The sequence below is a fragment of the Lynx rufus genome, unplaced genomic scaffold (assembly GCF_022079265.1).
Source record: "Lynx rufus isolate CCGP_SWC_20201006 ecotype Redwood Valley unplaced genomic scaffold, mLynRuf1.p SCAF_1, whole genome shotgun sequence".
In the NCBI taxonomy this organism is placed as follows: Eukaryota; Metazoa; Chordata; class Mammalia; order Carnivora; family Felidae; genus Lynx; species Lynx rufus.
In genome coordinates, this window is record NW_025814823.1 from 209,844,931 (window position 1) to 209,866,211 (window position 21,281).

Genomic DNA, 21,281 nt, shown 5'->3' on the forward strand with positions numbered 1-21,281 from the left:
ATTGCAGGATACAATAAAACCCTGGAGTTAACTGTTTACACCCTCTTATGGGAATGAAAATAATAGATACCAATTATTCAGAAGTCAGCCTATACAAACTGTATAAACAATATTTTATGTTTTGCTTTGAAAACCAGTGATATAATAAATTTTACATAAAAGACTGCAAAATAATATAAATGGATTTAAACAGATCTTTACAATAAGAAATTCAAATGGAAACAGACAAGTAACAAAGAGAAGTAAAAAAATTTATTGCAGTATTCGCTCCACCAGATTGCCTGGGGATCCCTTTTCTTGTATTGTTTTCAGGGTGACCTAATACATCAAAATCTACATTTACAAAAACTCCTTCTGCAGATAGGTCATAGATACTGCATGCTTTTTTTTTTTTTTTTTTTTTTTTTTTTCAACAGAATAAATTATATATCCAGGAGAGTCTGCCATTTTACAGCCTGGAAAAAACAATGCTTCCCTGGAAACTGGGCTAAGCTAAAGAAAGCCATCCGCTGCTAGGTTAAACTCCAAGAACACTTTATTAAGAACATTAACAGACTAATTTCCAACATTCACTTGTTTATTTTTTAAACAGAAAGTTTTTTTCCAAGATATAAACAATTTTTGTTAAACTATAATACAGTGGGAGTAAAAATGAACTGAGAATCTGTTTCTGCTGCACAACAGCGAAGGGAGCTCCCACAAAAATGTTTGCCCAACATTTCCTTCTTTTGTTCCTGCATCCCAGGTTCCATTCTTACTCTTCATAAAACTGATTTTTTTTTTTTGCCAGAATGTTGATATTTCAAGTTTTTCTGCCTTTTAAAAAAATTCCTGTAAATTTGGCTGCATGTACAAATTCATTAGCTGGAAGTCCCATCCTTGGCGGCATACAGGGATCGTAAAGTCTGAACAACTTTATTAGTCAGCTTATTAGCACTCGTTAGAGCAATTTTTTTGTAAATAATGTCTGACTCTTTAATAGTGTCTACCCAAGGCACCAGTTTGCGGCCGTCACGGCGCTTAGCCTCAGTCCAGGAGCCACTGTAGGAGCCTGCCATCCACTGAACACTGAAGCCATTGCTGGTTTTCTGTACTACTCTTGCAATTTGTGGTCGATCTTTGTACTTTGGACAGCAAATAGCGATGACATCCATGACGTCAACACTTTCATTCATCTGTGCTGCCAACTCCGTAGAGTCTGAATTTCGTTTTGACCTTCTCAATGACTAAAACATTGGGGGGGGGGAAAAAAGACGAAGTGTTACACAAAAGAATTTTAGTGAAATTTTTGTTTTTATTGCTTTTAATCCCTTGACGCCGGGAGTTTGGGATTTCCCAGCACACTTCCATTGCCGGCAATGAGACGCACCGTGACCGCCAGCGCCAAGGGGTTAACATATACTTGTAAAACCATATAACTCTTAATTTGTACCCGTGTCTTTACTCTTATTGATATATAAAATTATATATACATATGAACCATAAAGCTACATAAAACTTAGCAACAATAAAAAAGGATAACACACATTAATACAATCCAAAAAAAATTAATAACCCTTTATGCTGGGTAAGTCTCATTTCTGTTTTTTCTTTTTTATTGTCTTTTATGTTAAACTTTCTACAAAAGGATGTATAAATGGTTAAGTAGAGAATCTCTATCTACAAAATGTTTTCTCTCATAAGTATTACATTACTTGGTGTACATTTAATAGACTGACATATATAAGCACATAAAAATCATTTTACGTAATACGCTGCGAAATACGTTGACTCCTCCTCCGCCTCACCCCTGAAGTGCCTCCTCCTCTATCCTCCCCATCACTTTCATCATCTTCTGTCTCTGCTGCTGCATTATTTTTAGGGCTGCCTCCTCCAAGCAGCGAGGTAATTGCTTTGTTCCGAGCATTTGTACTAGCTGACACCTCCCCTTCTTCCTCCTCTTCATCAGGGTCCAGATGTTCCATGAGAAGTTTGAACTACAAAAATTAGATACGAATTTAGAATTTTATGTACATAATCTCAAGCAAGATTGTTAAATCCTTAAATGTTTCCTTTAAAATTTTTTTCCCTAAATGTTTTCTACAGCAGTAATTGGGTGTGGGTGCTAGTTTAATTGCTAAATAGACTTTAGCTATTGTCTGCATCAGGGCCTGGTAAATATTTTCTATAAAGAGCCAGACAGTAAATATTTTTGGCTTGTGTACACCATGCGGTCTCTGTCATAACTAATACAACTCTTGTCATTGTAGTGTGAAAGCATCTAGCGACAACATAAATGAGTGGGCATGGCTGTTTTAAGAGAAATTTATTTAAACAGGCAGTAGGGGAAAAAAAAAACAAAAACCAGGCAGTGGGGGCCAGATTTGGCCCATAAGTTGGAGTCTGCTGACCCTGGTCCAAGTCATCAAGCAACCAAGTGATTAATAATTGAATACTGATAGACATTTTCCCCATTTTCTGTCCCCCTTTGCCTTCTCCAAAAGTAAGAAGATAAAAGAGGATAAAAAGAATGTTAAAGAATTTTAAATGAGAATTAAAATAATTTTCAGTTTTAGAGTATAAGGTTTACAGTCTATGAATAATATGAAAACCACCGTGTAGGTTTCATTCTTGGTCAAAAATATCATTATTAGTTATGTTTAGCTACTTGCTTGAAGTAGATTAAAACAAAAAACTATTTTTATTTTTGAGGGACAATCCTCCCCCCAAATATTTCTTTAAACATAAAACTTTACTGGGGTAAAATATACCTTAAAACTTATCATTCTAGATTTTAGTGTTCAATTCATTGCCATTAAGTATATTCACCATGTTGTATAATCATCACCACCATCATTTCCAAAACTTTTTTATCATCCCAAACAGAAATTCATTCTGTTCCTATTAAAACAATAGCTCCTCGGGGTGCCTGGGTGGCTCAGTCGGTTAAGCGTCTGACTTCAGCTCAGGTCACGATCTCGCGGTCCGTGAGTTCGAGCCCCGCGTTGGGCTCTGGGCTGATGGCTCAGAGCCTGGAGCCTGCTTCCGATTCTGTGTCTCCCTCTCTCTCTGCCCCTCCCCCGTTCATGCTCTGTCTCTCTCTGTCTCAAAAATAAATAAACGTTAAAAAAAAAAAATTAAAACAATAGCTCCTCATTCCTTCTGGTAACAACCTCTATTCTATTTTCTGTCTCTATGAATTTGCCTAGTCTTAAAGACATTTTAAGTGTTTTTTTAAGCTTATTTGAGAGAAATAGAGGGAGAGAGGGAGAGGGAGAAGGAGAGGGAGGGAGGGAGGGAGGGAGGGAGAGAGAGAGAGAGGAGAGAGACAGAGTATGAGCAGAGGCGGGGCAGAGAGAGAGGGAGAGAGAGAATCCCAAGCAGGCTCCACACTGTCAGCACAGAGACTGATGTGGGGCTTGATTTCACCAACAGTGAGATCATGACCTGAGGTAAAATCAAGAGTCCGATGCTTAACTGACTGAGCCATCCAGCCACTCCAAGACATTTTAAAAGCACTTTTTGTACATATACATATTCTTACATACTTGTTAACAGAGTACATATGTAAGAGACATACAAATATATAAGCCTGTATTACACTTCTGTAAGAATACGTAAAAAAGTACTAATACTGGTTGCCAGGAAGGAGAGCAACAGGATGGCTGGAGGGCAGGAGGATGACTTTTTCATGATTTTCTCCTTATATGAACCATAAACTATGTAATCTACTGAATTAAGAAAAATACACACATGGGCATGGCTTTTTTCCTAAAACCTGCCTAAAAGCTTTCATTCTTACTGAAATAAAATGAGCAGGGGGCTGGCCTTTCCTAAGAAAAAATAATTATGATGCAATGGGTGAAATGAGAAAGGCAAGCTTCAAGGAACTCATTAAAACCACATACAGAAAAATCATCCTGGTGGTTTATGAAGCTTCAGTGTAAGGGGGACTGCTTTCTCCCAGGAAATAATTTACTTTTCAAGAAAGTCACTATTAAAAAGAAACAGATTTTGGTTTTACTACTCACATCTAGATACTGTTTTACTATACTCCTCTTCACATCTTCAGTGATTTTGGAATTAGCCATATCACTCCGCAGGAAGTCCAGTGTTTGTTTGGGATGAAAATGAACTCCTGTTTTCCGGTTTATCGCTTTATCATATACTTTTGCAGATTCAGATGGAGAGTATTTCTGAATTTTACTGTTTTGGGAAAACAAAGTCATTAACTTTAAAATTTTTTCAGGCATTTATATTTAAAGTGATTGCAGTTAAATTTAATTTACTAATAATTAAACTTTTTATCATACAGATTTCAGCCAGTGAACTTGTACACAAAAATAAACATAATTTCAAAAGGGAAATAAAGACATAAAGACAACGATTCACAAGAATAATATTCTCTTGTTTCCATCAGCATTTGTCTGAAATAGAGGCATCATTTAAATGAAAGTATTTCTCACGTCTGTTTTTGAGTGCTATGATCATGATTGTAGAACAGTTTCAATATAATACTGGTTTATGTAACTAGTTTACCTCCTACTTTCCTGCCCTCCCAATTATTCATCCTCTACACAGCAGCCAAAACCTGTTTCATATTATTAACAACTCTGGCTTAAAAATTCTCCCGACTTAGGGTGCCTGGGTGGCTCAGTTGGTTAAGCATCCTGGGTTTTGGCTCGGGTCTTGATCTCCTGGCTTTGTGGGTTTGAGCCCTGCATCTGGCTCTGTGCTGGCAGCTCTGAGCCTGCTGGGGATTCTCTGCCTCCCTCACGCTCTGCCCCTTCCCCACGAGACGTGTGCTGTCTCCCTCTCAAAATAAATAAAAGTTAAAAAAAAAAAATCTCCCCAACTCCTTAGCATCGCCTCAAGGCCTTACAAGGTTTTACGTTAAATTAGTTGCCAACATTTAACATCAAGATATGTCCATTAAAACCTGGATTATCTAGCTTCTCTTGCAAAAGTAGAAGCTCTTGGCTACATTATGCCTACCCTCTTCTATGGCAAAACATTGATGGACATCTGAGTAATACCTGAGTCCTTTAAATAAAACATGTTTTTTCCAGTTTGCCAGTGACCTTCTCCTGAATCCCCTTTGTTCCGTTTCATGATCTATCTCCTATGAACATTTGGCTCTGTGATTCCTTTTTTCTTTTTTTAAATGTTTTTTCATTTTTGAGAGAGAGGGACAGAGCATGAGTGGGGTAGGGGCAGAGAGAAAGGGAGACAGAATCTGAAGCAGGCTCTAGGCTCTGAGCTGTCAGCACAGAGCCTGACGGGGGCTCGAACTCACCAATCATGAGATCATGACCTGAGCTGTAGTAGGATGCTTAACTGAGTGAGCCACACAGGTGCCCCAGCTTTGTGATTCCTAATGTAAGGTTTTAATGAAATGAAAAATGACAAGGGGTGCCTGAATGGCTCAGTCAGTTAAGTGTCCGACTCTTGGTTTCTGCTCAGGTCATGATCTCACGGTTCATGAATTCAAGCCCTGCATCAGGCTCTGTGCTGACAGCACGGAGCCTGCTTGGGATTCTTTCCCTCTTTCTCTGTCCCTCCCATGCTCTCTCTCAAAATGAATTAAACTTAAAAAAAAAAAAATGATCAAAGTTTCATGGGTACAGGCAGAAAAAAGACACCTACAGTGACTAATTGTGGGTAAAATTATAGGGCATTCACAAATAATTAGTACTTTACTATTTCTTTTTTTTTTTTTAATTTTTTTTTTCAACGTTTATTTATTTTTTTTGGGACAGAGAGGGACAGAGCATGAACGGGGGAGGGGCAGAGAGAGAGGGAGACACAGAATCGGAAACAGGCTCCAGGCTCTGAGCCATCAGCCCAGAGCCTGACGCGGGGCTCGAACTCACGGACCGCAAGATCGTGACCTGGCTGAAGTTGGACGCTTAACCGACTGCGCCACCCAGGCGCCCCGAGTACTTTACTATTTCTTACATTAGAGACTATTTGGGTTCTATGAGAGCTCAGTCTAGTTGGTCTACATCTATTCTTTATTCACAGCTCTTTGAACACTTAAATTTGCAATCTACATGAAGATCAGCCTAATTCTCTAATAAGGTCTTTTTAAGGAAATCAACAAAGTTAAGTCCTTTGATTTATAATGCATTATGACTATGAAATGTTTGTCTTCTCTTCAAGAACAAAGTGAACAAACTGTGATATATTACACAACAAAATATATAGCAACACTATGTTCCTTCTTTAAAAAGGAACATTTTTAATATGAAAATAAGCATGCAATCAAAACTGAGTTTCATATTTCTTTATAATTTGAACCAGGTAAATTTTTTTCTCTCACTGCTTACGTAACCTTACCTATCAGAAAATCCACAGAGATTCTTCAAATGTTGTTTTAGCATCAGAAGCAATAAAATACCCTGGGAGACATTTGCAAATTCAATTAAAGGAGCTGAATTTTCTGGCAAGCATTTCATCACTGAATTTATGTCATCTTCCGAATCTGAATCTGAATCTGAATCTACACGTTTCCGTGACTTCCGAGGCCTGGAAACTTCTTCTTCACTCTCACTTGACTCATTTTCTTTACTAGGTGATGATTTTCTCTCTTTCCTTTTGTCTTTTACCATTGACTGGGGGGGTGAAAAAAAAGGAAAAATAGTAACAAAATACCCCTAATAAATACATATGCTCCATTCAACAACTTCAAAAAAGCATCTTTAAATTAATATTTTATATATTAAAACCCTGTGACTTTCCATAAACAGGTTCCAAGACTTAATAAAATCGTATATAATCCACTGCCCTGATCTCTCCCTCCCCAAAAGCCCTTCTGAAATATCAAAGGGAAACAATTTTGTTATAGGATAGAAATGAAAATAAGTTAGTTATAAAAGTATAAATTTGGTACATAGGTAAGCCATTACACAGGAAAAGTAGTAAATATAGTTTAACCGAGGAGAGGGGTGCCTGACTGGCTCAGTCAGCAGAACATATGACTCGTGATCTCAGGTTCTTGAGTTCAAGCCCCACACTGGGCATAGAGACTACTTAAAAGAAAAAAAAGTGCTAAATATAACTTAACTGAGGAACATTTAATAGGTTTGAACATCCCAGCATCTATCAAATTCTCCCTTTTAAGAGCTTTTCAACAAGATAATATGGAACTTTTCTTAAACAGTTATTTTTTTCTGTATTTCATGAAACAGTTGACTCTTAAAAAGAAGTAAAGTCAGCTAGATTTAAGAGAGGAGAAAAGACTAAATTACAAAGCAATTATTCAAATGTAATTGTTGAAGAAATAAAATGGGAGAAACATTTACAAGTATATCCACAACAGTGAGAGAAAATAAGGTAACATTATGGCTTAAGTTTCTGGGGGAATTATTTAACTTCTCAAACTTTAAGGTGCACCTAGGGATTCTGTTAAAAACAGACTGTTTCAGTAGGTTGAGGGTGGGGCCCGAGGGTCTGCAGTTCTCACAAGTTCTCAAGTGAGGCCACTGCGGCTGGGTCTTGGTGCAAACTTCAAGCAGGAAGGGTTTAGATCCCTCGGTAATTCCAACCCTTGGGTATTATAATAATCTCCCTGATTTACTAGTTTGATCATATTGAGTTCTGAGTGCAACAATTTTGTAAAATGAGATCTACTGTGTCATCAGGCACATGAAAATATTCCAATTAATTTTTAAATAATTTACTGAGGGCCTACTATGTTTCCAAGTGCTATACTAGGTGCCATTACAATGAAACCAATTACATTTTCTCCTAAAAAAACCACAAAAGAGAAGACATAAGGTTTATAATAAGAAACTCAGTAAAGATTTTGGGCATACAATATGCCAACCCCATTATGATGCTGGTGTTCAGAGATAAGGAAATCAACATTATACATTTTCTGTGTTTCCTTGTAAGTAAGCTCTCTATCTCCATCTCTAGTTATATCTCTTCAAGTATACTATTGTGATCTACAGCATTACCAGATTTATAGAATCGCAAGATGCTTTAAAATGGGGTTTAAATGGATATATGAATGGACACCAAACACTTAAGGTCAGTGCTTAAAGTAAGAGGAAAAAAAGAAGTGGGATGGCTTATCGAAAGAACAATACATACATCCATATATATATATATATACACACACACACACATATATATATATATACATATATATATATATATGGATGTATGTATTCCACTTAAATGATCTGAAATGGAATGGTTTTAGGTCTTTCTTAATAGAAATGAAACAGCAACCCACTTCTTCTCCCCAATTCAAGCACTGCCCAGATTTTAAATTATTTAGAAAGGTTTTATATACCTGTGAAAAGAAAAAAAAGAACAATGGAAACAAAACAGTGAAAATAGCATGCCTGCACTTTGACAGATGCATTAAGAATAGTAATGTGTGTAACTTACCTCCTTGAATGACTGCAGTAGGTTACTACCAGAAACTGAGAGTGTAATGTCTATATGATGCATTATAAACAACGGCTCTTCCTGTGTCTGGTATGGAAAACAGGCTAGATTGTCTGCTATATACAAGAGCATATTCACTTCTGTTTTCTGTAAATTTTAAAAAAAGGTACACATGTTTAGTGGATAATCTAGAAATCCATCCAAAAATCCTTTTTAGAAAAAATATTAGAGGGCACTTTCACCTCAGTTAATGCTTCTGAAAGAGAAGGGTGGAGGAGGGAGGGAAGGAGAGAGCAGGGAAAGGAGGTAAGAAAAAACGGATGAGGGGTAACAGAAATGGATTTTATAAAATAATCTTATACCCATCTTAAGAGATTTCATAATGAAGTATACCATGGACCTCAAGAAGGGAAGAGGTGAAATTTTTCAGTGCACCCAAGTGGAATTCCCTCAAGTTTTCTTATAGAGTATATGGGATCTTTATGATAAATCCATACCGCATCAGAAAGTATACATATGAATCATAATGATTTGTCATTGTGCTTCTAAGAGTTTAACCCATATGGAGATCAGTTACACACAGTTACTATTCTGCCCTCAACAATAAGCAGTAATAATAGTACTAACATGTGGGTTTAAAAAAAAAAAATCAAAGCTCACATATTCAAAAAACATTTGTCAGTTTCCTACATATACATAATTTAGAATATCAGTCGTTCTGACAGTGCTACCATAGTCCCACATTATAAAAACTGAGGTAAGCAAAAATTACGGTTACTACTGGTTGTTTGCTTTAAAAAGAAGTAACAGAGATTTTCAGCATTTCATAATCATACAGAATATAAACAGAAAGGCACATTAATATTTAAATTCCTTTAAAACATTTATAGTTTAGGAAAAAAAGTGAAAAATATATAGCAATCAAAACATACTCCCTTCTACCATCTCACCTATCCTGCCATGCAAGCAATATAAAACCCAACAGCGGCAACAGCAACAACAAAATCCAGTAGGACAGATGGAATAAACTTGCTTTCACTCTATTTTTTTATTTTTAAATATGTGTCAACATCTACATGTTATAGTTGGGGAAACGCAAACACAGAACTCTACCTCATCTATTAACATTAATTTATATATACCGTTTCCTCCTAAGCTGCAAATGTTCAGGACTACTCTCAATAAACCTTTTAAAAACTGAAATTCTTCAACTCTGGTCATAAAAAAGTCCTGTATTGCTCTTCCCTTTCGAAAATCAAATTTCTTAAAAGAATACTCTAGAGCTGCTCCCCCATTGTCTTCCCCACCACTCTTCAATCACAATCAGACCTGTGTCCCTCACTGCTTGACTGCTTCCCATTTTTTAAAAATCTCTTCTCCTTGACTTGTGAGTAGCACTGGACACTACCCTCTACCCTTTCCTTCCTGAAAATTTCTTCTTCCTTAGTTCTCTCTTCGACTATTCCTCTTTTTATGTCCTTCTCAAGCCAACTCCTTTTCAGCAATCCTATTATTATTCTCAGGTGCTCAGGACAAGAATATTCCAGTTATCCTTCGACTATTCTTACACAGCCTCATTTATTACTTCTTCACGCTTCTTTCCTTTCCTACCACCATCATAATAGATCAGTCCCTTGTTACCTCTAGTGTGAACACAATGCTAAAACATCCATGTTCCTAAAAATGTTCTTTGGCACCTGTCTTCATTACTTTCATTCAAATGCTTTTATTGGTTTTTCACTGTCTACAAGATCTTCCATAAACCATGCCTTATTATGACCTTTCTGCTCCAGTCGAATAACAATCTATTCATTATTTCCCACACATTCTTATCTTTGTGCCTTTATTATGTTTTTACTCCTGCCTTAAATAGTAGGTCCATCTCATCTAATTCCCAGGCCTTCAGTGATTTGTTCCTCCTCTGACATCCTTTCCTGGAAACAGGAGACGGCACTGCATTATGACAGCTGAATTTCCAGCTTAGCATTGCTCATGCTGGGGTGACAGAACATCGAGCTAGTGACAGACACACAGCAGGCAATGAAAGCACACAGGAATGAAGCTCAGGAGAAGAGATAGAGACTAGAGCAGTATCAACAGTATAAACCACCTGGCACTCAAAATACGCTAACCTTATTTATTTCCTTTATCATGTCTCTACAACTGGAGGGAGGTAAGATCCATTGAGGGCAAGAGCACTATATCATACCATTTTCCACTCCTAGCATGATGTCCTACATACCATGAAAACTTAATACTGATGATGACATGATGATGATGATGATCATGGTGATGATTAAATGATAGTCCAAGTACTTCTGAAATAAGTGCTTGTAATATTTATCTACTAGATCACATATCAAAAAATTTCATGTAGTACTTAAAAAAAGAGGCCTAGTAAGGTATCTACATTCTGGTAATTTAAATTTTGTTTTATTGAAAAAAATCTGGTTTTGGAATAATAACAATCAACTTGTAAGTGATTAAATACAAAAAATATTTCTTTTGTTCTTTTCAAAGCTTTACACACACACACAGACTAACTGGTAAAGTTCTATATGGGCAGATACTAAATCTGTCCTATCCACCATTTTATCTTCATCTCTTAGCACAATGACTACCACACGTAGCAGGTGCTGAATAAATATGTGTGTAAAATGAATGAATCAATTAAGAGGTAAGCTTAAATAAGAGTCTTCTATTTTGTTCGTTTATGGTCCTGGCCAATGCAACTTGTGCAATAGCCCAAAGGGTCAAAATTGTAATTACACACAAGTGGGCTCTTTATTAAGGAAGTCAAGTTGAACAAATAAGGACTTCAGTAGCCAAAAACCTGGAACAGTTATTCTAATAATATTTGACTGTAGCAGGAATAAGTGAAGTCTGACCTTATTTATTGAAGTAACTTATCCTCCAAAGTGATAATTTAAGTGCTGTACCTTATTTAAAGTTATGCTTAAAGGAACTATTATCAAAGTTTATAAGATACTCAGTATGGAGACACAGTTATACTTTATCGGTCACTGTATTTATATTCCATGTGAAACTTCCCCTCCAAATTTGACTATATACCTTGTAATTAATATAAGAAGATGTAAAGAAACACATATTTAATATAGTCACTATTATTGACTAAAATGGTCATATTTTCAAAATGCTGACTACTTTAGGCATAAAATTTTATAGAACATTTATTTTCTTAAAATAAAAAGGTTTTTATGCTTACTGCTGTGTCATCAAAGAGGTTGAGTAAAGAAATTAGAAAGGCCCGTCTGTGTTGGCGATTTCCACGGATCATGGAGTAAAGATGTGAACACAAAGCGCTAGAGGACTCGTCTTGTCTGAAACCCCTCACAGGATCTTTTAGGCATGTGTTGATTGCCTGTTGTACCTGGTAGGACATCTTCATACCAGCCACTGCTTTCATCTGAAATCAATAAAAGGCTCATTTTTGTAATGGAAATTAAGAGTCAAGTTAAAACTATACTTTGAATATTATAAGCAGAGGCTAACTCCACTGTTTAGTTTTCTTACTTAAAATCATAAAATCATGGAACTCAAATGCTGTAAGGAACATCAGAGATCATCTACTGCAACCCACTTGTTTTATATAAGAAAAAATCAAGACCCAGAAAGCCATTACTGCCAAGATCACACTGTAGGGACTAGAACCCAGGCATCCTTACTTTTAGTCCAGCACGCTTGCTGGACTATCACCTCTAGCTCAGTTTTTTTTTTTTTTTTTTTAAATTTTTTTTTTTCAACGTTTATTTATTTTTGGGACAGAGAGAGACAGAGCATGAACGGGGGAGGGGCAGAGAGAGAGGGAGACACAGAATCGGAAACAGGCTCCAGGCTCTGAGCCGTCAGCCCAGAGCCTGACGCGGGGCTCGAACTCACGGACCGCGAGATCGTGACCTGGCTGAAGTCGGACGCTTAACCGACTGCGCCACCCAGGCGCCCCCTAGCTCAGTTTTAAGAGTTAATTTTAAATGAGAATAAAAAGCTTGGGGGACAAACTCAGTTGCATGTTTAGAAGTAAATACAGTAAAACCTTGGATTGTAACTTGCTCTGTGAGTGTTCTGCAAGATGAGCAAACATTTTTTTTTTTAAATGTTTATTTTTGACAGAGACACAAAGGGTGAGTGGGTGAGGGTCAGAGACAGAGGGAGACACAGAATCCAAAGCAGGATCCAGGCTCTGAGCTGCCGGCACAGAGCCGGACGTGGGGCTCGAAGCCATGAACTACGATATCATAACCTGAGCTGCAGCTGGACGTGTAACTGACTGAGCCGCCCAGATGCCCTGAGCAAACATTTCTAATAAATTTTAACTTGGTAAATGAACAATGTCTTGCAATACGAGTAGTACATGATGCCAAACATCACATGATCACAACTGAGCCAATGGTTCTTCCGTCTCTCTCTCTCTCACTAAGGGATCGTGGGTGATCATCTCCCATGCTTGGATGCTCAGTCTCAGGCTTCTGTGTTTGGCAGAAATCAGTGATTTTTCAGAACGTTGGAAGGTGCCCACAACTGGCACTAGTGTATTTTTTGGTCACTTCAAAGCACCTATGGACAGTCCTTTGCTTTCCATACAACAGCAAGCCTAGGAATGCTTTGCTTCATTCTAGGTCAGGTTGCTTGCAGATAGACCCTTTTCCTCTGCTGTTTTATTGCCAGTTACATTACAATATATGACAAGAGTTCATTAATACCATACCGTAGTCAACATCCGTGTGAGTGTACACAATGTCTCCCATACAGAAAAAGATTCCAATGAGCCAACAGAGAGCAGTGATTCCGTTAGTGATAGTGAAAGTTGTCCTACACAATAACCCTCCTCTCTTGTCTCCTTCACACCAGCCACGAAAGTTTCAAAGTAAGTGCAGGTTAATTTATTTATTTTTCTTTATATTTTGTATTTTATTATTTTGTATTATATTACAGTATTGTAATCATTTTATATGAATATTTTTGGGATGTGGAATGAATCATCTGAGTTTCCGTTATTTCTTATTGGGAAATTCACTTGGATATGCAAATGCTTTGGATTATAAGCATGGTTCTGGAACAAATTATGCTCGCAAACCAAGGTTTTACTGTACTAAGCAAAATATGTTATTCTAATACGAAGATGGGCAGGACCTTTATCAAGGAAATGGTATACCGAAGAAAGATGTTTAAATTTAGGTTATACAATTTAAAAATACATACATGAATGAATCCAGCATATTTTTTGTCGATTTCCACCAGTTGCTGATCAGCCTTGTTCCTCATAGCTGGTTCTGGGTCTGTTCCCATAGCAATTAAATATGGTACACACTAAAAATAAAAATGAAGAGTTTATAAGACATCACAGTAGTAAAAGCTCTGTATGTCTCATGACATATGTTAAAACTTGCTATATAACTGGGATATATGAATTCGGCTTTATAGGCCTTCCTATAAATGTCATGTTTTAGTGTTCTTTTAAAAATGATTAATCTTCCCTTAGATTTACCTTAAAGGAAAAAAACAAAACAACAACAACAAAAAAAATGAAGCATCAGCAAAAATACTGATGAAAAGGAAACAATTTCTGTGTGAAGTAAAGGTTCTTTAATCATACATAAAGGGCTCCTACACTAAGAATACCCACTTAAGATTATGATATATAATGCAAATGTATAATCCAGTAATTTTCCAAGCTTGACTGAATTTGCTACGTAAAGATAATATAGGGCAAAATATACTTTGCCTTTCATACTCAAAACCAGAAAAATATAAATTTTTTTGCAACACTGATATAGGGCTTCAATGATCAGACAGTTCGATAGCTAGTGTTCTGGTAACAGCCATATTTACTGGACTTCTAAGGTCAAGAAACACCAATACTATGTTAAGTGAATCTGAATCAGCAGTGAGGAGACCTGAAAACAAACAAACAAACAAACAAACAACAGCTTAAAAAATGTCAACACAGCACTAACTGAAAAGGATGATCATGGATTAAACCCTGACTTGGGGGAAGAAAGTCCATAAAGAATATTACTGGCTCAGCTGGCAAAATCTGAAAATGGACTATATATTAGATAACACTGTATCAGTGTTAAATCTCATGAATTTGATGACTGCATTATGGTGTCGTAAGACAATGTCCTTGTTTGTTCTCAGAGTTCATCAGTGTGTTTTATTTCAGGACACAGGGACGAACAAAGCATACTCACATATAGCATATTTTAGAAGAAGTTCCACAAAAACCAGGCAAAATAAAAATTTTAGGGGCGCCTGGGTGGCGCAGTCGGTTAAGCGTCCGACTTCAGCCAGGTCACGATCTCGCGGTCCGTGAGTTCGAGCCCCGCGTCAGGCTCTGGGCTGATGGCTCAGAGCCTGGAGCCTGTTTCCGATTCTGTGTCTCCCTCTCTCTCTGCCCCTCCCCCGTTCATGCTCTGTCTCTCTCTGTCCCAAAAATAAATAAAAACGTTGAAAAAAAAATTTTAAAGGATACAGGCTTTTGGTTGTCTAGTAAATTCCCTTCTGTAGCTTATGGTACTCTCCTGAACATGTCAGACAGTTATACACTACTACGTCAGCATCAGCTGCCAATTCTCAGTGATGCTAATATATCTTTATTATGTCAGTTAGTCCTCACATCAGTGTGCTGAGGTATTAGGTAGGTGGTATTACCTCCAACTTACAGATGAAGGAACTGAGCTTAGGTAATATGATTTACTTTTCTATGGACTTACAATCCACCCTGTTAACAGATAATACTCTGAACCCCAGTTAACTCTCTTGACATTACAGGCTATTGGTTCTTAGGGATAAGAGTCAATATGGATTAAAACAAACCATCCCTACTTAGAAAACTGATTCCAAGTACATATTCTACCAATGTAAACTGGAAATGTGTTCGATAAAGACAATATTATGAACATATGGGTATTTTACAGTAACGACAACCTAGGAGATGGATTCTTTTTTATCCTGAATGGATAAAAAATTAACAACTAAGATGAATAAAGAACTAGTATTGTATAATCACAATGTCATCAAATGGTAACAAATCTGGTTCTTTCAGTAAGTGCTGCCACTATCAAACAGACTCACCTGAACTGGATGGATAAGACCCTGGTTTAGCGTCAACGCAATGACATTCAGGGCAAAGTGGCGTACACTTGACTGGGTGTGAAAAAACGCCTCAAGCACCTGTTTGAGGTAAAGCTGCATGATGGAACTACTCATCCCTGAGGACACATCACCCATTTCTTTTAGATCTTCCTGTTTTGCAACTTTCTTCCCTGCAAAAGGAAGTAAACATATTAAGAACATGTGTATCAACTTTACGAATTACACCAAATTAGGCCACAGCCAAAAGTACAAAATTATAGGTAGTACTCTGGCTCAATGGCTCTTAATCTTGTGTGTGTGTGTGCGCGCGCGCACACACGCGCGCGCGTGTGCCTCTGTGAGAGGCACCTGATGAGAATTACAACCCCTATCCTCCTGCAAATTGTTAATATCTGAACATGTGTTACATCGTATAATACATATTATGTATACACATTACACATGCATATAGATACATTCGTATCTATCATATAACAGATAAGGAAATTCAGGTGTCTGGATTAAAAGAGTCGGACAGTATTCTAACTCTAGCCACAATGTGAAATTTAAAAATACATCTTCACTTACAGTCTCTGTCTGCTTGTTGCATACGTGTATCCTCTTCTTGTAGGTAGGTCTGGAGGTTTTTTAACACTTGTATTTTTAAATTTACTGAGGAGTTCTTATCAGATAAAATGTTATTATATAGATTTTTCACCTCTTGCTCAAACATTAGACTTGGATGCTGAATAAAGGCAAATCCTAAAGAGACAAAAAAAATGTCTTGACATATTCATATTAAAATTAAATGTAATACTTAATGAAAATGTTTATAATTTATATGAAAGAGCTCCTTTTCAAACATTAAAACTTAAAATGACCAGAAGAATATATGCTAGTGGCCTTACCCAGAGAAGTATTAGAGCAGGTACTTCTTTCCCCATGAATTAAAAACAAGAAATTGCATTTCAAAGGAGAATTTCACACAAGAGGAAACCTTGAGGAGGGAGCAGGGCCTAGTGGCTAGGGGAGTGGATTAGGAGTCAGGTGTCTTGGGTTCTATTCCTGGTCCACCACTGACTTGTAGTGTGACCTTGGGTGAGTCACATAATCTCTCTGTGCCTCAATTCTCCATCTGTAAAATGGGGACAATAATATTTACCACCCACCTACCTCAAAGGGACGTTATCAGGATTTAAGAGGTAACGTCTGTAAACATTTTTTAGATCCCTAGAAGGTACTACATTGGCATTATTAAAAAAATAAATAAATAAATAAATAAATGTGTGTATATATATATATATATCCATTTGATGAAACAGAAAAATTCTAAAATAAACTAGAGCTAATAATATCTTCCATTTATTTTTATGGCATTATAATGAAGCCACAATGCTGAATTCTATAACCATAAGTTGATAAGTAGCAAAATAATACTATTCATGTTTATTTGTACAAAACACTTATTTATGTAAGACAAGATGAAGATCCTTAATGATAGCAAGTATTACTGATGCCAAATACAAACTAAACTCAAAGCATAGAGTGATCAGATAACTAGTCCAAGGTCACACAAGCAAGATGTCATTTATTAACTGGTCTAGAGGTAGTATTTTGTAGACAGTGCTACTTCTTCAAGTTAAAATTTGCACTATTTGTTCTCTGGATTAACAGTGTAAGTTTACCCACTTCATATAACATATGTCCAGACTTAATATTCAAAGGTACACATTTGGCTTGAAGTTAACACTATTTCAATAGAACTTCCCTAAAGTAAGTGATATCTGAATTTTTAGTTGATTTGCTATGAAAGGGATGAAGGAGGGCTAAGATTCTAAGATTTAAGTTTATTTAAAGAAATCAGTAAACATTTAATAAGGTCTGGGTAACTAAAATTTTATTTCTCATTTTTGTTCAAAAGACTAATATGGACCACTGTTCATGCATATTAAATTATAAACATTGTTAATGCTACCAAAATAAAATTTCTCTGATGAACAGAGTAGTTACATGACTTGCTCAAGGTCACCTAGAAAGTCACTGGCTGAGCCAAGAATGGAACCCAGGTGTCTTAATCCCCAATCCTATAGTCTATATACCAAATCCTACTGTGAGTAGAAACATACTTAAATAAAAAAACAGTGTAGACTCACAATATTTCCAAATTTGCTCAATCTCTCAAACAACTAAAATTATAAAGAAATTTAGACTTAACTTACCTAGACCAATGATGGCTTTTGTTTGTACTTCTTCATCTGAATGTTTTGTAAAATACATCAGTAATTCAAGTACTTTATCCTTTATGTTAACCTAAGGGGAATAAAAAAACACTTTAATGTGTATGAAGAAGAGTAACTTCTCTCAGTTTTCAATTATAAAAGAAAAAGCCTAAAAGCAAACAATGAGAATTTCTGCATGTGAACTTTACTGAAGAATAAATCACAAGTTTATAAATCCATAAATTTTAGAATGGTGACATTCAAAATAAAAGTGTGTGACAAAGAAGCTTGTGTAAAATGCAAATTAATGTACTGCTCCTTCATTGAGGAAGTTAAAAAAAAAAAAAAAGTCAGTTGCTTAACCCATGTGTCTACTGTTACAAAGCTGATATAACTTGTGTAAGCTTCTTATGACAAATCAGTAACAAACAGCTGGTTGATCAGAGGCTAGTCTGAGGACTAGGTTTTGGGTAGCACTGCTTCAGAATTCTCATTAAACCAGACTACTATAAAGCTGCTTTCATCCTGGGTCATTAGTAATTTTCAGTTCACAGGGTCACACAGTCCTATTTTTTTATAACATACTAAGTAATTAATATTAGAATCGTACCTTACTGTTGCCTTTAAAATCTTCTAGATCAAAATCAAAATGCCGACATAGTGCTCCAACAGTGAAAAGGGATCTAAGAAGTGCTGGTTTGTTTGTCAGAAGTGAAGTGTTATTTGGATCCTCCTGGTGCTGACTTTTTAATTTTGAAATGGCACCTAATAAAGATAAGTAATGTTTAATTATCTTCAAATAATTATTGCTAAGTTGTTAGAGTTAAATTTTACTAATGTTCTTAAGAGTCACACACATCTAGAATTATGACAGAATACCTTACAGCCTAAAAGAATATAAGAAAAAAATGGTATTTAAATTTTATTTTACATAGTGGGCAGAAAACTGACCAATAGTTACTTATGAGGTAAATTACTGAAGTGATTATATTCAGTTATTAAGGAAATACAAAAGATACTAGAAAATATTGCTTCTGAGACAATCACACCTCTTAACAATTCGCTTGATGCTGTCTTTATCAGATGTGTTTTTAAATTTTTTTCAACGCTTATTTGAGACAGAGACAGACCATGAATGGGGGAGGGTCAGAGAGAGGGAGACACGGAATCTGAAACAGACTCCAGGCTCTGAGCTGTCAGAACAGAGCCCGATGCGGGGCTTGAACTCACGGACTGCGAGATCATGACCTGAGCCGAAGTTGTATGCTTAACCGACTGAGCCACCCAGGCGCCCCTATCAGATGTGTTTTTAAAAAGGAGCTAGACGCACTACAGGATCCATCAGAATAATTTCAAAGCCCAGGCACTGAACTTACCATAGTATCTATTGAAACAGGCCCACACAAATTTAAAATTTTGTGTCACTTTATTTACAACTGCTCCCAGACAGCTCACACAATGTTGCACTACCTAAAAGATAACAAAATGTTACCATTTAGGCAAGAGTTAAAGACAAAAGTAAACCATATGATTTAGCTAGCATTTGTGAATTTTATACTCATCAATAGAGACGGTACACTGAATACTTACAGTCATGCCATATTTGATGATAAGCTTCATTAAATCTTCTTCAATAGTAGCAAGGAAAGTTTCACTTGGATGCTCCATCAGTGGTACAACCAGCTCCAGGATTTTTGCAACATTGCAGATAACCATGAAATCATTTTGTGTCTACAAGGATAAAATCAGTGTTTTATGAATATCAGAGTCTGACAAGAAAGTTTATACACTTTTATGAATTTGAGGGTTGAGGTATTATGAATGTCAAGTTTCAGTAAAAAAAAAAAAAAAAAAAGACTACCAGATGCTTTTCTTTTAATGTTTATTTTGAGAGAGAGAGAGAGAGAGAGAATGAGTGAGTGGGGCAGGGATGGCGGCAGGGGAGGGAGGGACAGGGAAACAGAGAATCCCAAGCAATTTCTGTGCTGTCAGCGCACAGCCTAATTCAGGGCTTGATCTCATGAACTGTGAGATCATGACCTGACATGAAACCAAAAGCCGGACACTTAACTGAGCCACCCAGGTGTCCCAAAAAAAGACTTAAAAAGTTTTTTTAATCTACGTAAGGAAGAGCATAAGCCAGTATCAGGAACCTGGATTCTAGCTCTGCCACTAAGTTACCATGTAACCTTTCAGTCACTTAATCACAATGGTACAGTTATTCTTTTTTTCCCCGAAAACGTTAACACAAGCCAATTCTGAACAAAGATGTTTAACTCTTAACTGAGTATTTTACCAAGACTGATACTGTTTTTCAAGATCAGTATTTTTCAAACTGGAGTATGTTAACTTAGTAGTTCTCAACTGGAGGTGAGTGTGTCCCCATGGGATATCTGGCAATGTCTGGAGACATTTTTGTTGCCCCAAGAGGGGAGTTGGGGGGTACTACTGGCATCCAGTGGACAGAGGCCAAGGATGCTGACAAACATCCTGTAATGCTCAGAACAGTTCTTGACAACAAAGAATAATAATCCAATCCTAAGTGTCAATTGTGCTCAGGTTGAGAAGTCTTCTGTTAACCCTTTTTATGACAGATGAAAATACAGAATCCCAGAACTAGATATAAGACTTCTTTATTTTAAAATTTGAAAAATTAAATTTTAATATTAAAAAAGTTTAAAACTTTTATTAAAAACTAGGCAGTTTAAAAAACAGGCAGAATATTTAAAAAAACCAAAAGTTTATTAAAGAATTTATAATAAAGTCTCTTTCCAAAAAAAAAATCTCTTTCCCACCCCCCTATCCTCTTGTTACCCAGCACCCCTGCCCCAAGGCAACCAGTTACTATTTTTGTGAAGTAAGACATTCAATATATGTTTTTATTTAGTCAAGTTAATCACTCTTTATTCTTAGCAACAGGTTACTGACATTCATTTTGAACTTTTTTGAGCTGATTAACACGTGCCCACCTGACATTCATCCATCCTCTCATCATACCCATAGGATTAAGTAAAAAAAATAAAATGAGTACTTCTAAGTAGCACAGAAACCTTGTTCCTTGCTGTCTCCCACTCCCACGTGCTTTAAGCAACAAGGGATGAGTTACAGTGGGTCTAGGGAACGAAGAGTTTTTGTCAAAATAAATTCATCTGAGAATCACAGCTAAAATTTTACTTTGAATTACTCTTATCAGCCTAGAAAATCAAGTAAAAGAAGTATCTTAAAATCTAGAAGAAAAATTTAAAGACGGAAATCGTGAAGGAAAAGAACAAAAGAACATAATATGAAGATAAACATCTGAAATGGTTATAACATAAGATGTTTCAACATCTAAAAAATTTAGACTAAAGAGTTTCCAAAAAAAGGAAAGAAAAAAAGCCCCACCATTCAAAGGTAAAATGGTCAAATGACATATAAATATACATGTACACATACAGTCAAATCACAGATAATTAAGTACAATTGGTTAATATCATAAAAAAGATGCTCAATCTTCTTGGAAATCAAGGAAGGGAAAATGAAGCAAAATGAACTATTGCTTTGCACCTGACTGGCAAAGAGTGTAAAAATGACACAGATGGTCCTTCA

At 36.4% G+C, this 21,281-nt stretch overlaps 1 protein-coding gene across 5 annotated transcripts in view; it reads right to left on the bottom strand.

Moving 5' to 3' along the window:
• Positions 1 to 230: 230 nt before the first annotated feature.
• Positions 231 to 21,281, bottom strand: part of NIPBL (NIPBL cohesin loading factor) — a 202,114-nt gene continuing 181,063 nt past the window's right edge. For 4 of the 5 annotated variants that reach the window (XM_047093423.1, XM_047093397.1, XM_047093407.1 and 1 more), the window contains 13 exons: positions 19,284 to 19,424; positions 19,070 to 19,163; positions 18,304 to 18,458; positions 17,694 to 17,784; positions 16,063 to 16,236; positions 15,475 to 15,665; positions 13,600 to 13,707; positions 11,606 to 11,806; positions 8,380 to 8,526; positions 6,319 to 6,593; positions 4,011 to 4,185; positions 1,788 to 1,976; positions 231 to 1,226 (listed from right to left, as the gene is read on the bottom strand). In XM_047093423.1, coding sequence (XP_046949379.1) covers positions 861 to 1,226; positions 1,788 to 1,976; positions 4,011 to 4,185; positions 6,319 to 6,593; positions 8,380 to 8,526; positions 11,606 to 11,806; positions 13,600 to 13,707; positions 15,475 to 15,665; positions 16,063 to 16,236; positions 17,694 to 17,784; positions 18,304 to 18,458; positions 19,070 to 19,163; positions 19,284 to 19,424 — 2,307 coding nt within the window. In that variant the 3' untranslated portion in view covers positions 231 to 860. Of the gene's footprint in view, positions 1,227 to 1,746; positions 1,977 to 4,010; positions 4,186 to 6,318; positions 6,594 to 8,379; positions 8,527 to 11,605; positions 11,807 to 13,599; positions 13,708 to 15,474; positions 15,666 to 16,062; positions 16,237 to 17,693; positions 17,785 to 18,303; positions 18,459 to 19,069; positions 19,164 to 19,283; positions 19,425 to 21,281 lie in introns of all 5 variants that reach the window. The other variant, XM_047093415.1, reaches the window with a different exon arrangement.